Source organism: Geotrypetes seraphini, chromosome 1 (assembly GCF_902459505.1).
Source record: "Geotrypetes seraphini chromosome 1, aGeoSer1.1, whole genome shotgun sequence".
In the NCBI taxonomy this organism is placed as follows: Eukaryota; Metazoa; Chordata; class Amphibia; order Gymnophiona; family Dermophiidae; genus Geotrypetes; species Geotrypetes seraphini.
This window is the reverse complement of record NC_047084.1, coordinates 165,226,267-165,240,561: the sequence shown is the minus strand read 5'-3', so window position 1 is coordinate 165,240,561 and position 14,295 is coordinate 165,226,267. Positions and strand designations below refer to the sequence as shown.

Here is a 14,295-nt window from a genome sequence, read left to right as displayed (position 1 = left end):
CTGCATTGGACTTCCGACGCAGGTGGGGATCCTGAGAGGAGCCGCTGCCTCATCTTTCAACTTAAAAATATAGTAAGGCAAGGAGCAGGGCAGACCGAAGAACAACACTGGCCGACAGCCGCCGTGTCCGACATCCGTCTTGGGGGAGCAGAGAGAGTGTTTCGGGCGCATGCGCACTCCTATCTGAGATGCTCTACATCTCACAGAAAACGGACGCACGCAATGGGAGTGCGCATGCGCGGCCTAGCGTTTTATTATATTAGATTGATTGCTGTTAATTTGGGAAATAGCTCTACTTGCAGTGTATAATATTTAAGGAAATATACTTAGAACATTAAGGAACATTTATTATCAGGTACAAAGGAAGTTTACAATATTGTACAAGTAATTCAGTAACTTTAGCGCTTGATTTAGGGATCTTACATAAGGGAAACGTGCCACAAGACAAATATTGTTAGAAAATCTGAATGAATAATTATGCTGGATTAGGAGATTAGAGGGAGAGTACTAGATGTAGTGTATTTAGATTTTAGCAAAGTCTTTGACGGTGTTCCAGATAAGCGTCTAATAAATAAACTGAGCGCCTTTGGTATGGGCCCCAAAGTGATGGACTGGGTAAAGAACTGGTTGATTGGAAGGCGATAGAGCAGTGTATCCCAAACTGTGTGTCGAGGCACACTAGTGTTCTTCCTGAGATTCCAAGTGTGCTGCTGCACACTTAGGAGGAAGAGAGGCGCCTGCCAGATGAGAGAGCGCTGCCCAATTCGCCAAAGGCCTGCATGTTTCCTCCTTCTCTCTAGTGTCCTCCAGCTTCCCCCCTGGCCTTCTGGTCTCACCTCTAAAGCTAATTACAGCAGCCTGCAGAGGATCGCCAGTAGGTAGAATGATTTTATTTTCAATATAGTGATTGAAATGTGTCAGGTTTGAGAATTTATATCTGCTATGTATATTGTGTGTATATAAAAAATGAATGGAAAAAATTGCATTACAATTAGTAAAGGGGATGGGATCTGAGGCAGAGCTTGGGTGGGCATAGGGAGGTCTGTGGTTGGGTTACTCTGTTGATATTTTTTAGACTTAGGCAGTACTTAGCTTGAAGTAGTTGAGAAAAACTGCTGTAGGCAATCAGCTGGAGCCAGTGCCTCTCCTTCTCTCCAGCCCTCTTCCCTGCTGGCACCCCCTACTGGTGTCTCAGAGCCCATCTGGAGGGCCTCTGCACATGCGCGGATGTCGGCGTGATGATGTCATGCATATGTGTGATGTCATCACAACAACGTCTAAGCACTTCTGGGTGCCTCAAGCCATAGCCACTACCTTTAGTGCGACCCACCTCGAGAAAGTTTGAGAGACAATGTAAGAGGGTAGTGGTCAGTGGAGATTGCTCTGAGGAAAGGGATGTTCTTGGGCCTGTTCTTTTTAACATTTTTGTAAGCAATATTGCTGAAGGGCTGTCAGATAGAATTTGCCTCTTTACAGATGATACTAAAACCTACAATGGTATGATAAATATGAGGAAGAACCTAGCGAAACTTGATGTATGGTCAGAAATTGGGCAGCTAAAATTTAATGCTAAGAAATGCAAGGTCATGCATTCAAGCCATTTGGTCTAGAAGGTCAGGTGGTCCAAGTCTTCTCAGACAATGCTACTGTGGTGGTCTATGTCAATTGCTACGGAGGCACCAAGAGTGCCCAGGTGGGTCTGGAAGCCTGCCTACTGTTCAAATGGTACGAGTGAGATGATTAAATTTGCAGACGATACGAAGTTATTCAGAGTAGTGAAGACGCAGGAGGCTTGTGAAGACCTGCAATGTGACATAAACATGCTTGAGAAATGGGCCGCGACATGGCAAATGAGGTTTAACGTGGATAAGTGTAAGGTGATGCATGTTGGTAACAAAAATCTTATACACTAATACAGGATGTCTGGTGCGGTACTCGGAGAGATCCCCCAGGAAAGAGACTTGGGAGAACTGGTTGACAAGTTAATGAAGCTATCCGCGCCATGTGCGGCGGGGGCAGAAAGGGCAAACAGAATGCTAGGAATGATTAAGAAGAGGATCACGAACAGATCAGAGAAGGTTATCATGCTGCTGTACGGGCCATGGTACGCCCCCACCTGGAATACTGCATCCAGCACTGGTAACCGTACATGAAGAAGGACACAGTACTACTTGAGAGGGTCCAGAGAAGAGCGACTAAAATGATTAAGGGGCTGGAGGAGTTGCCGTACAGTGAGAGATTAGAGAAACTGGGCCTCTTCCCCCTTGAAAAGAGGAGACTGAGAGGGGACATAATAGAAACATTCAAGATAATGAAGGGAATAGACTTAGTAGATAAAGAACAAGAGGGCACTCTCTAAAATTAAAAGGGGATAGATTCAGTACAAACAAAAGGAAGTTCTTCACTCAGAGAGTGGTAGAAAACTGGAACGCTCTTCCGGAGGCTGTTATAAAGGAAAACACCCTCCAGGGATTCAAGACAAAGTTAGACAAGTTCCTGCTGAACAAGAAGGTGTGCTGTTAGGGCTAGGCTCGGTTAGGGTGCTGGTCTTTGACCAGAGGGCCGCCACGTGAGCAGACTGCTGGGCATGATGGACCACTGGTCTGACCCAGCAGTGGCAATTCATATGTTCTTAAGTTGGAAGCTTCCCTCCCTGCCCTATCTCCCGCCTTATCCTGTAGTGAATCTATTTCTCAGACTGGTTTTAGAAAATATCACAGCACAGAATACTCATTGATCGGGCTTACAACAAATATAAACTATCACCTAGATCACCATAATTCTGTTATTCTTTTTTCCTTGGATCTATCGGCTGCATTCGATACGATAGACCATGCTGTGCTCTTAGATAGACTAAAATCTATTGGTGTTTGCGATCAGGTCTTACAATGGTTCGTTTCTTTTATGGCAAACAGACAATCTACAGTCCATTTCGACATTACAAGTTCAAAATCTTACTCCCTTAGCTATGGAATCCCTCAAGGATCTATACTATCTCCTTTACTGTTTAACATTTTTCTTTCACCATTACTAAGTTTATGCCAATCTATCGGCTTTTCTTCATACACTTATGCAGATGACATTCAGCTGTTTCACCCTTTAAATCCTGAACATAAAGAAGAAATCTCCCAGATCAGGGGTCTGCAACCTTTAAGACATATAGAGCCACTTGGACCCGTTTTCGAAAAGAAAAAAAAACTTGGAGCCGCAAAACCATTATAAAACAAATCTAACACTGCATATATTGTTTCTTATCTTAATGCTATATACAGGATCATGCAGTTAGCTGTCAATCTGAAGAAAAAAAGGACTTTTTCACTTAACAATGTAAAATATATTTTTGCACATTGTGCTAGGAGTCATAGTCCCCCCTATAATGTGCCAGAGTCCAGGCCCCCATACCAGAGTCCAGGCCCCCCATATAATTAGCCACAATAGTAGGTTTTAGCACAGGGAGTTACGCTGAATGCCTCGCGCTGCTCTCAATGCTCATAGGCTCCCTGCGCTAAAAAACGATATTGCGGTTTAGTAAAAGGGAGCCATAGTGCAAAATATAGACAGCAGATATAAATTCTCAAAACAGATACATTTTGATCACTAAATTGAAAATAAAATCATTTTTCCTACCTTTGCTGTTTGGTGATTTCATGAGTCTCTGGTTGCACTTTCTTCTTCTGACTGTGCATCCAATCTTTCTTTCTTCCTTTCTTTCAGCCTCCTGTATGTTTCCTCCTCCAGACCTCATTCTCTCCCCCAACTTTTTCTTTCTGTCTCCCTGTTCCCCCTTCTTTCTGTCTCTGTCTGCCCCCTTTCTTTCTTTCTCCGTGCCCTCCCCCAAGCCACTCGGTTTGCTGCCACCGCCATCGGGGAATAGCCCCCAAGCCACCACCGTCCCAAGCTTTCCCTGCAGAAGCGTCGCGCTGACCAGCATTCCGCTCCCTGATGTCAATTCTGACGTAGGAGAGGAAGTTCCGGGCCAACAAGGCATTTCTCCTCATTCCATCCAGCCTGAGCCCCATCTCTCCTTGATCCAGCATTTCCCTTCTGTGTTTGTCAGAATTACCATTCCACCTATTTTCCAGCATCACCCTTCTTTGTGTCCATCTCACTATATCTTCCTTTCTTTCAGCCTCCTGTATGTTTCCTCTCCTCCAGACCTCATTCTCTCCCCCAACTTTTTCTTTCTGTCTCCCTGTTCCCCCTGACCCACGGGACTCCCACGGGGACGCCCCCTGGCCCACAGGACTCCCACGGGGATGAAAACAGCCTACCTAAATTCTGGCGATGCAGGCATGCAGCTTACAAGTCCGGCGTCGCGGCGGGAAATAGCCATGCTGAGCAGTGAGCTCAGCACGTACACAGATGAAAGCCTTGCTTGCTGATTGGTCCGGCGGCCCCTATCACACGTCATCCTCCGCGCCTCCCATTCTTCAGGAGCGCGCCGCAGCCACTGAAAGACTCCGGCCCGCGTGACACACTACTGGAGCCGCGGCAAAGGTGAAAAAGAGCCGCATGCGGCTCTGGAGCCGCGGGTTGCCGACCCCCGTCCCAGATCAATAAAAAACTTGATACTATTAAAAATTGGCTTGCGGAAAATAGATTAGCATTAAATATCCTTAAAACAAAAGCAATACTTTTTACATGGAAACAAGGAACAAAGCTAGCTACTCCTTTTATCGTCAATAATATTCATATAGATTTAGTTTCTTCATTAAAAATACTTGGGGTTGTGATTGATGAAAATTTTTCCTATCATGAACATATTAGCAACACTGTCAAATCTTGCCTCTATAGATTGTGAATGATCCGTTCAATTTCTAAATTTCTTGAACCTAAATCTTTAAATATTCTATTATATTCACTGATTATAACAAAGCTTGATTATTGTAATGCATTATTAATTAATATTACATAAAAAGAAAAAAAATGTTTACAAATAATTCAAAATATTGCAGTTAAACTTTTATACAATGGTAAAAAGTATGACCATGTAACTCCTTATATGATCGAGTCGCATTGGCTCCCTATTACTCATCGCATTACATATAAAATTTTGTTGCTAACATTTAAAATTCTATCCACAAATGAACCATCATTTATAAATCGGATGCTTATCCCACACAATTTATCACGTTCTCTTCGTTCTTTAGCACAAGGATTACTGACAGTCCCTTCTTTAAAAGTGGTAGGTACCAGACATCATGATATGTTTTCAATTGTGGCCCCCCAGACTTGGAACTCTTTGCCACAATACATAAGAAATGAAAAGGAACTCAGTCTTTTTAAAAATAAATTAAAAGCTTTCCTTTTTAAAGATGCTTTTAATCTTTAAAATAAATACTTTTATTACATTAGTTAAGTCATCCCTCCTTTTTAAAGATGTTTTAATCTTTAAAATAAATACTTTTATTACATTAGTTAAGTCATCCCTCCTTATGTTTTTCCTTTTTTCTTCTCGAAACATCTATTATGTAACTTTTCCCCTTTTATCATTATGTGTCTTGGTGTTTTGTCTGTTTATGAGTCTGTTTTTTTACTTTTTATTTGATATTATTAATATGTTTTTTAAAATGCTTATGTATCTTACTGTAAATCGCTTAGTAAATTATGGATAAGCGATTCATCAAATGAATAAATAAACATAAACATAAACCTGCTTTATTCCTCTTAGGCACTGTCTCCCTCCTTTTCCGTATGCCAGCAGCAGTTACTGAAGCAAGCAGCTGCAAGCTTCCGCCTCTCCTCTTTTTGATTGGTTCTCCTGCACAAAGCGAAACCAATGTCCAGCCTGTCTTGCGGGATAAGCGGCAGAACAAAAGCAAATACAATAACACCCTGTTCGCTTTTGTTCTGCCGCTTATACTGCAAGACAGGCTGGACATTTTTCTCCTGCACAAAGCGAAACAAATCAGAAAGAGGTGCACTCGGTTATAATGAGCCTGCAGCTCCTGCATCAAACTGCGACCATAAAAACTGACCAGTAGTAGGAAATTTTTTTAAAAAAAAGTAAAGCTGAAAACCCGCTTGGTGGCACTTTAAAAAAAAAAAAAAAAAAAAGTCAGGCTGAGGCGAATTTGCGATTGAGATGACAGCCAGGCACTCACCTAAATTAGCAGGGTGGAGTGCTCGGCTAAAAGGCGCTAGGGAGAATACTGATAATAATATCATAAGTTGTAGATCTACAAAAAATTTATCAAATGAATAAATTTAAACCTAAAGGACTAACTCTATTCAATTCAAAGACATCCCTTTGTTCAGCCTGGAGGAGTAAGAGATTTAAATCACCTCCTCCGTGGTTTAAATGTTTTAAATACAAAAAAATTAAAATCTTTGATACTGTGCTCTAAATCAATCCAGTGGTTGACTAAGGGTGCTGACCTCGCATTTCTCAATATACAGCTTTGATGTTCAATATTACGTATCCATATCTTCCTTTTAGTTTTGCCAATATGGAGCAATTTGCAGGGGCAAACAATAATGTAGACCACAAAGTATGTGTTACAAGTGCTCGAGAAATTAAGTTTATAATTTTTGACTATCCTTGGATGTGTGAAAGAAGAAATTTACAAAGAATGATTGCAAACCAAACATGACCCACAGATGAGATATGGCTGGGCAGAGTTGTAAAGATAAACTTGTACCATAGGTGCTTCCAATTATCATGTAGATTTTTACCATGGGAAAATGCTACAGTGGGCTTACTATCTTTGGCAACTTTTTGGATCTACATAAGTGTGTTAAAGTTTTTGAATGATTTTGCGAATGTCCTGTGACAAATGTGAATGCTTTAAAGTACTTTCGACATGATATCACATTTTGCCATTGAACATTTATCATGTCGGGAGATCCTGTTTTAACCGACAAAAAAATAAGATGAGTACTTTGAGTAATTAATTAACCCTTTTTTTTACTAAGGCGCGCTAACCGATTTAGCACGCGCTAAACACTAACGTATTCTTAGAATATAATGGAAGCTTTAGCGTTTAGCGCATTCACTGATATTTAGTGCTCATTAAATCGACTAGTTCACCTTAGTAAAAAGACCCCTACATGACTAATCATGGAAACTATGACAATTTAATGATATGTTAAAATAAGTAAAACTTTTATAAAGACTGATGAAGAGTTTGGCTAAATGTTTCCTCATGGTTATGAATTATTTACCTGAGGTTAGCCACTGAAGTCCACTGGCTTAAAAACAATTGTTTTTTGGCGAGGCACTGTTTGGATTAGATTAATCAATATCTTGCATCATATTGATTGGAAAAATTATTGCCTGATTGTTTGTTTTTTGAACATTTTATAAAATGTTTTTTGGGGTTTTTTTTAAACATTTTATACAAAGGTGCCGGGGGGCTGGGCCAGAATTTAAAGGTGCCGGGGAGTATGTTGCTGTGATGATTGATTGGGGGTGGGGCTCGGACGGAATGTAAAGGTGCTGGGGAGTATGTTGCAGTGATGATTGATTGGGGGTGGGGCTGTGATGGAATTTAAAGGTGCCAGAGGGTATGTAAAAGTGATGATTGATTGGGGGGGGGCTGGGACGGAATTTAAAGATGCCAGGTATATATTAGTATACAATTTGGTTCAGAATGGGGTTTTTTTTCTTGTTTTCCTCTTCTAAATTTAGGGTGTGTCTTATGGTCAGGTGCGTCTTATAGTGTGAAAAATACGGTACCTGACGATTTGAAAATGTCTGTTATCACTCTAATAAAAAAAAAAAAAAGTAAAAAGGCAAAGGATGGCTACTTTAGCTTTTTCCCTGTTTCAAATTTGCCATTGATATCTAACATTTTGGAAAAAGAAATATTAGGAAAGCTGAGTGATTTTAATTGAGAGGAAACAGGTTCAGCATAAGTGTCAGTCTGGTTACAGACCTAATCACAGCACTGAAACTATTGGGAGCTATAATAAATGATGTGCTAGCAAAAGCTGACCAAGGTTTTGATGCATTATGGGTACAGTTTGATCTCAATGCTTAGGGTTATCAGATTTTCCCAGACATGTGTGGGGAGGACATGTGTGGGGAAATCCAGAGGTCTGGTAACCCTACCAATGCTGCTTTTTAATACAATTCCTCATTCAAAGTTGCTCAGTCAGCTTCCTAACATTGGACTTTGCTGCATTGTATTAAATTGGTTTGTTTCTTATCTGTCAAATTGCAAGAATATGGTAAATTCAAATAAATAAATCTCTTACCAAAAAATCTATCAAGAGGAGTCTCTCAGGGATCTTGTCACTCATCTCTCCCATCTGGTTTTTAATATATATCTGGCACCACTAACCAAATTGCTGGAGAGTATGAATGTGAAGTTCTACTTTACTGATGATATTAAGTTGATAATTTTTGTGAAAGAAAATCTATATGAGGTATTTTCTGAGCTTAATCATAAACTTGATAGGTTGTAAATGTGGCTTCAAGGTAATGAATTAACTCTTAGGGGTCCTTTTACTAAGGCACGCTAGTGCATCTTAGCGCGTGCTACATGCTAATGCATGCCAACACGTCCATAGGATATAATGGACGCGTTAGCATTTAGCGCATGATAAGACGCACTAACGCACGCCTTAGTAAAAGGACCCCTTAATGTAGAAAAATCTTTGGCAATGTGGTTGTCATGAAAATCAAATCCTCTTATTTGTGAAGCCTTGCATTCAAGGGCAAGAACTCCCCCTTGAAGATAATAGTTTCTCTGGGATTTCATTTGGATAATAAGTTAAAATTCAATGTGCATGTCAATAAGGTAGTCAAGTCTTGGTTATTTTTTCCATATATGCATGATTCAACAATTGAAACCACTTTAAATAAATCAAATTTGGTTAAAATTGTGCATGCCCTCATTACCAATAGACTTGATTATTGTAACATGTTTTTTTTAGGGTACAATGTTAATTAATATGAAAAAAAATTACAGCTAATTTAAAACACAGTAGAAAATTTGATCACTGGTAAAAAGAAAGCTCATCATATTACTCTAATATTGTTTGAATTCCATTGGACATCTGTTAGTGAAGATTGCTCTTAAAATGGTATGCCTTGTGTTCAAAACTGGTCACCACATCTCAAAAAAGATATAGCAGAATTAGAAAAGGTACAGAGAAGGGCAACGGAAATGATAGAGAGGATGGGATGACTTCTCTATGAGGAAAGGCTAAAGTGGCTAAGGCTTATCATCTTGGAGAAGAGACGGCTCAGGGGAACTATGACAGAGGTCTATAAAATACTGAGTGATTGGGTAGATATGAATACTAGGACTAGAGAGCATGCAGTGAAGCTGCTTGGTAGTAAATTTAAAACAAACTAGAAAAAAATATTTCTTCAGTTAATGTATATTTAAACTCTGGAATTCATTACCAGAGAATATGGTGAAAGCAGTCAGCTCAGCATGATTTAAAAAAAGGTTTGGATAATTTCCTAAAAAAAAAGTTCATAAGCCACTGTTAAGGTGGACTTGGGAAAATCTACTGCTTGTTTCCGGGATATGCAACATAAAATCTGTTTGTCTTTTGGGATTTTGCCAGGTACTTGTGACCTGGATTGGCTACTGTTAGAAACAGGATGCTGGGCTTCATAGATCTTCTGTCTGTCCCAATATGAAAGCTGTCATGTTCTAATGCTCTTATGTTGTTTTTTGGTCTATGAGCAGTTTAAAAATTATTTAGAAGTAGGCCTTTTTGGAAAAAATGTTACATTTTATTAAACTGCTACACATAAACACTTACCGGTATATACCTTCCCTGTCAAGATACCCTGTTATATAAAGTTCCCCATCCAGATGTGTAATATGTGTCATGTATTTTGGGAAATAACCACACGGAATGAGGGAACACACTTCAACCTAGCAATTATATAAAACAACTAGTGTGTATTTTATTTATTTATTCTTTTCCTTTCCTGCTGAGGGTGTAACATATATTTATAACAATATAGAAAAACTGCCTCAAAGACTCAACAAGCATAAAGAGCAGGAGAACCATGCTTTTCTGGAGCACAGAAAACTATCACTGGCTGGTGCTGCCAGAAAAAAAATACTCACTAGTTGTTTTATATAATTGTCATGTATTTTTGGTTCATGTATCACTTGTTTTTAGATTTCACTTAATCGGGAAAGAGTTAGTTCAAATCATTAGTGCTTTCTGAGATAATTAAATGTTTGGACGGTATTATTTTAATTCATAAACGCAGAAAACTAAATGATAATATATTTTAATTTTAATTTGTTTTTAAAGGGTCTTTGGCCACCAAGTCCTTCTTCAATAGTTCTAAATAGTAAAGAGATCATTGCATCGACTGATGACATGTCTGGAGACTCTGTTTTAACAGCATGTATTGAAGAGTCTTTTACAAAAGGTAAATGGATAAAGATAATCATATTCAATGAATTTCTCCACTATATAGATAATTTTTGACCCTGGCCCTGGAAAACTTGTAATCTTGGTCCTTTTTATTTGTATATTGCAATTTTTGAACATATATTGACTTAAACCACCATAAGTTATCTGATCAAAGTGTCAAGAACTTGAAATCAAAGGACTTAGAAATGTAACACCAAAAGCTACATAGATAAGTCTGCCTGATAGTTTTATATGAGGTGCTTGTAAGGAAATAATTTGGGCCTGACATTGAAACTGCAGTGGTTTACGGCGATCCCAGATATTTAATGCCAGGGCCATATCCAGCCATTGGCATTAAATATTCGGGTCAAAGTTTGGCGCCTCACATTTAACTGGCCAAGTAGATTTTTATTGTCTGACCAGCTGGTTAAGGATAACAGCCAAAGATAGACCTCCAGGTCTATCTGGCCGTGTGCCTTAACTGGACAGCTGATGAAAATTGGTGGTGACTAACTGTGTCGTGTGACATAGCTGGTCACAGCTGACAAATCCGGATATTCAGCGGGAAATAGCCAGCTCTCTCCTGCTGAATATTGGTGAATAGTTGGCAAAATGGGACTTAGTTGTGTGGCTAAGTCCTGCTGAATATTTGGGGGGAGGGGTGGGTTGTGTTTTTCTTCTTCATAACACTGCAATTAAAGTTTTGTCATGTTGATTAGTTGGGATGTACTGATTTAGCAGAGGCTAATTTAAAATTCACTACAGAATTAAATGAAACATGCAGGGCATTTTCAACTAAAAGCTAATTTGTCACTGGTGGAAGAGGTCAGAAGTGTTCTTGTGCTGGAAGGTGTTGAAAATATCAAGTCAGTGTTATATTCTAGTTTGAGATAGAAGTGACTTCTTAAAGAAACCCAAAGAAGTTGGAAATTTTACTATTTTGTTGCTATACTTGCCCATATTTTACCAAGCATATGCAGGATATGCTTGGCACAAATGGTTGACATCATCAAATGGAGCTGTAAAGAGAGAGAGAGAGAGAGAGAGAGATAAACTAAGCTCACAGACTTTATAGTACTTTCCAGAGTGACCCACTAGCTGACAATATGTTGGGCAATCTTGGCTTCTCTTTTTTCATAGAGCCTAGAAGGCACGTTTTCTTGCTGTTTTCCATTGAGAGCAACTTTTGAACAGATTTTTCTGATTTTTGTTAGGTTGTCACCTCAAAATCTTCCTCTTTTTTTCTTCTGGATAACCTCTAGTTAGATGTTTTATTTCATTTTTTATTTTGACCTACACTTATTTCAGCTCATTGAGTAGTGTTTAACCATCAAATGTTTTTTTCAATTGATATCCCAATGAAGGGCCACTCTCAGTGGCTTTAGAAAATGCAAATGGTGTCATACCCATAATTTGAAAGATCTAGGCCCTGACCACAAGATTATGCACAATCTATCCAAAAATGATTTCGAGGTCTCTAAATCTTGCTCAAGTGCATTGGCATTGTAAGTATCAATTCTGAAGAACCATGGAGCTGTACTAGATGCTGGGATGCAGTGATCTCAGAAATGCATGTCACCTTGGAAGTTGAGTATCAATAGAAGCCAATGGGAGTAATGAACTTTGAAATCCTGTCTGCATTCCAGTGTTGCAGTATCAGCATCCAAGAACGCAAATATCAATTGTCATTCAAAAAAAGTGAAATCTATTCTCATGAGAACATTATGCCAAAAATGGAGTAAAACAGTTATCATCTGTTCCTTTGAAACACTCTCAATGAAATGACCACTCATCCTCCTTGGCATCTGGGAGTTGTCTACAGCAGTTTCCCAATGCCTGGGATCCAACCATCAACCTACAGCTTCAGCACTCTGAGGGTGTGAGTTCAAATCCCACACTACTCCTTGTGACCCTGGTCAAGTTACTCAATCCTCTATTGCCCTAGCTACTTTAGATAGATTGTGAGCCCACTAGGACAGATAGGGGAAATGCCTGAGTATCTGATTATATACCGCCTATCAAAGTTATCTAAGCGGTTTACAAATATCTAATAAAATAAATAAATAAATAAACCTGAAGTGATGCATAAGGATATGACCCCCTCTACTTGCTGCCCAGTAACATTAACATCAGCAAATTTATTGGAGAACCTAGATGCATCAGTACTTTACATATATTCTGGCCATATTGACAAACATAAGTCAAACCAATCCTAAAGACTGTGCAGCTACTAAGAGGCACAGTACTAATGGATAGACAGAGTCCATGTAACACCATAGGCTTATTTCTATATAAGGAACCAAAAGATAAAAAATAAACGTCAGTCAAAGCCATGCTCCTGCTGCTTCTTGCTTCAGGAGTCTTTTTTTAAAAACTCACATACAAGTTAATAAAACCTACAGGGATAAAGGCAGTCATATCAGCACTATTCCCAAGGGGCACTCCTTCCATAAGTACATATATTTTGTGGGACAGGATCCCACTTATGCCTAGCTGCCAACGTGAATCCCTGTCCTGGGATAAGAGTGGTGTTGATGCCAAGGTAGGCGGAGTTGCAATAGTTCAGTTGAGGTAAGACCATCTGAACGATCAGAGCAAAGTGGAACAAACACTTTATTGGTGAACACAAACCATTGGTCAGAATGGCAAAAAGCAGTAAAGTAACCTATCACAGAATAGTCACTTCTTATTGCAAATAAAGTTTTCAGGTCTCTATCTCTATGGTTCTGGGTGTCACTTCCACCCTCAACTCCACTAAGGTCAGACTAAGCAGCCTGTAATTCCAACCTCCTCCTTACTTTCACTCTTCTGCAGAGGGATCACATCTGCCCTTCTCCAGTCCTGGGATCACACCAGACTTTAAGGAAGCATTGAAAAGATGAGACAAATGGAGCTGCCAGAACCTCTCTGAGTTCCTTGAGTACCCTTGGATGTTTCCCATCGGCCCCATCATTTTGTCTATTTTTAAGTTAGCTTGCTCCTCACAAACACTGTTTTCTGAGAATCTCTTCCAGTCTACCACAAATCCATTCCCATTTGCATTTATTTTCTGCGGTCCTTTGCCCAGTCTTTCATCTGTAAACACAACAGAAATAATTGCTAAACAGTTCAGCCTTATCCTTATCAGTTTCTGCATATTTTTCCCCTTCACCCTTGAGCCTCACTATGCCATTTTGACACTTCTTCCTTTCACTAACATGTGTGTAAAAAAAAAAAAAGTTTTGTCCCCCAATTTTACCATATGAACTATCTTCTCTTCTATTTGCATCTTTGCTTTTCTGACAGCTTTTCCCACTTCTTATAACGTTTACACATATTTTTGGCTATCTTGCTCTTTCTGCGACGTCTTGTAATTTATGAAGGCTAACCTTTTTTCTATCACCTTTTCAGCTATTACATTTGAGAACCAAAGCAGACTTCTTTTACTTTTACCTTTAATATACTTTCCTAACATAAAGGTTTGTTGCCTTTAGAATAGTTCCTTGCAGTTTCACCCACTACTGTTCTTCTTCGTTAAGCTCCTCCTTGATGTATTCCCTTATCTTAACAAAGTTAGCTATTTTGAAGTCTAGAACCTTCAAACTTGAGTATGTCCTCTTCTCTTGCATTTTAATATTGAACCTTACCATTTGGTGATCACAAGGTGCCAAATGATCACCCACTGCAACCTCAGAAACACTTTCCTTGTTTGTAAGCATCAAGTCCAGAATAGTTCTATCCCACTTGGGTTCTGTTACTACCGTAATTGCTGGAACAATTCTTTCTGTAGCTTCTAGATGACCCTGCAGCAGGAATGGTCCAATCAACTTCTGGCATATTAAAATCATCTATCAGTAGTACTTCCCTTTTCCTAGCTATCTTGTGAATGTTTTCAATTAGATCTTTGTCCGTTTCTTCCATCTGTGAAGGAAGCCTGTATATCACAATACATTTTCTGTTCTGTCTTTCCAGATTAACTCA

General features: G+C 39.3%; 1 protein-coding gene across 9 annotated transcripts in view; it reads left to right on the top strand.

The window, feature by feature from the left end:
- The window catches only part of MAP9 (microtubule associated protein 9), a 208,716-nt gene that overhangs the window by 61,466 nt on the left and 132,955 nt on the right, over window positions 1-14,295 (top strand). For all 9 annotated transcript variants that reach the window (XM_033941213.1, XM_033941203.1, XM_033941260.1 and 6 more), the window contains one exon: window positions 10,231-10,351. In XM_033941213.1, the coding sequence (XP_033797104.1) occupies window positions 10,231-10,351 (121 nt within the window). The remainder of the gene's footprint in view (window positions 1-10,230; window positions 10,352-14,295) is intronic.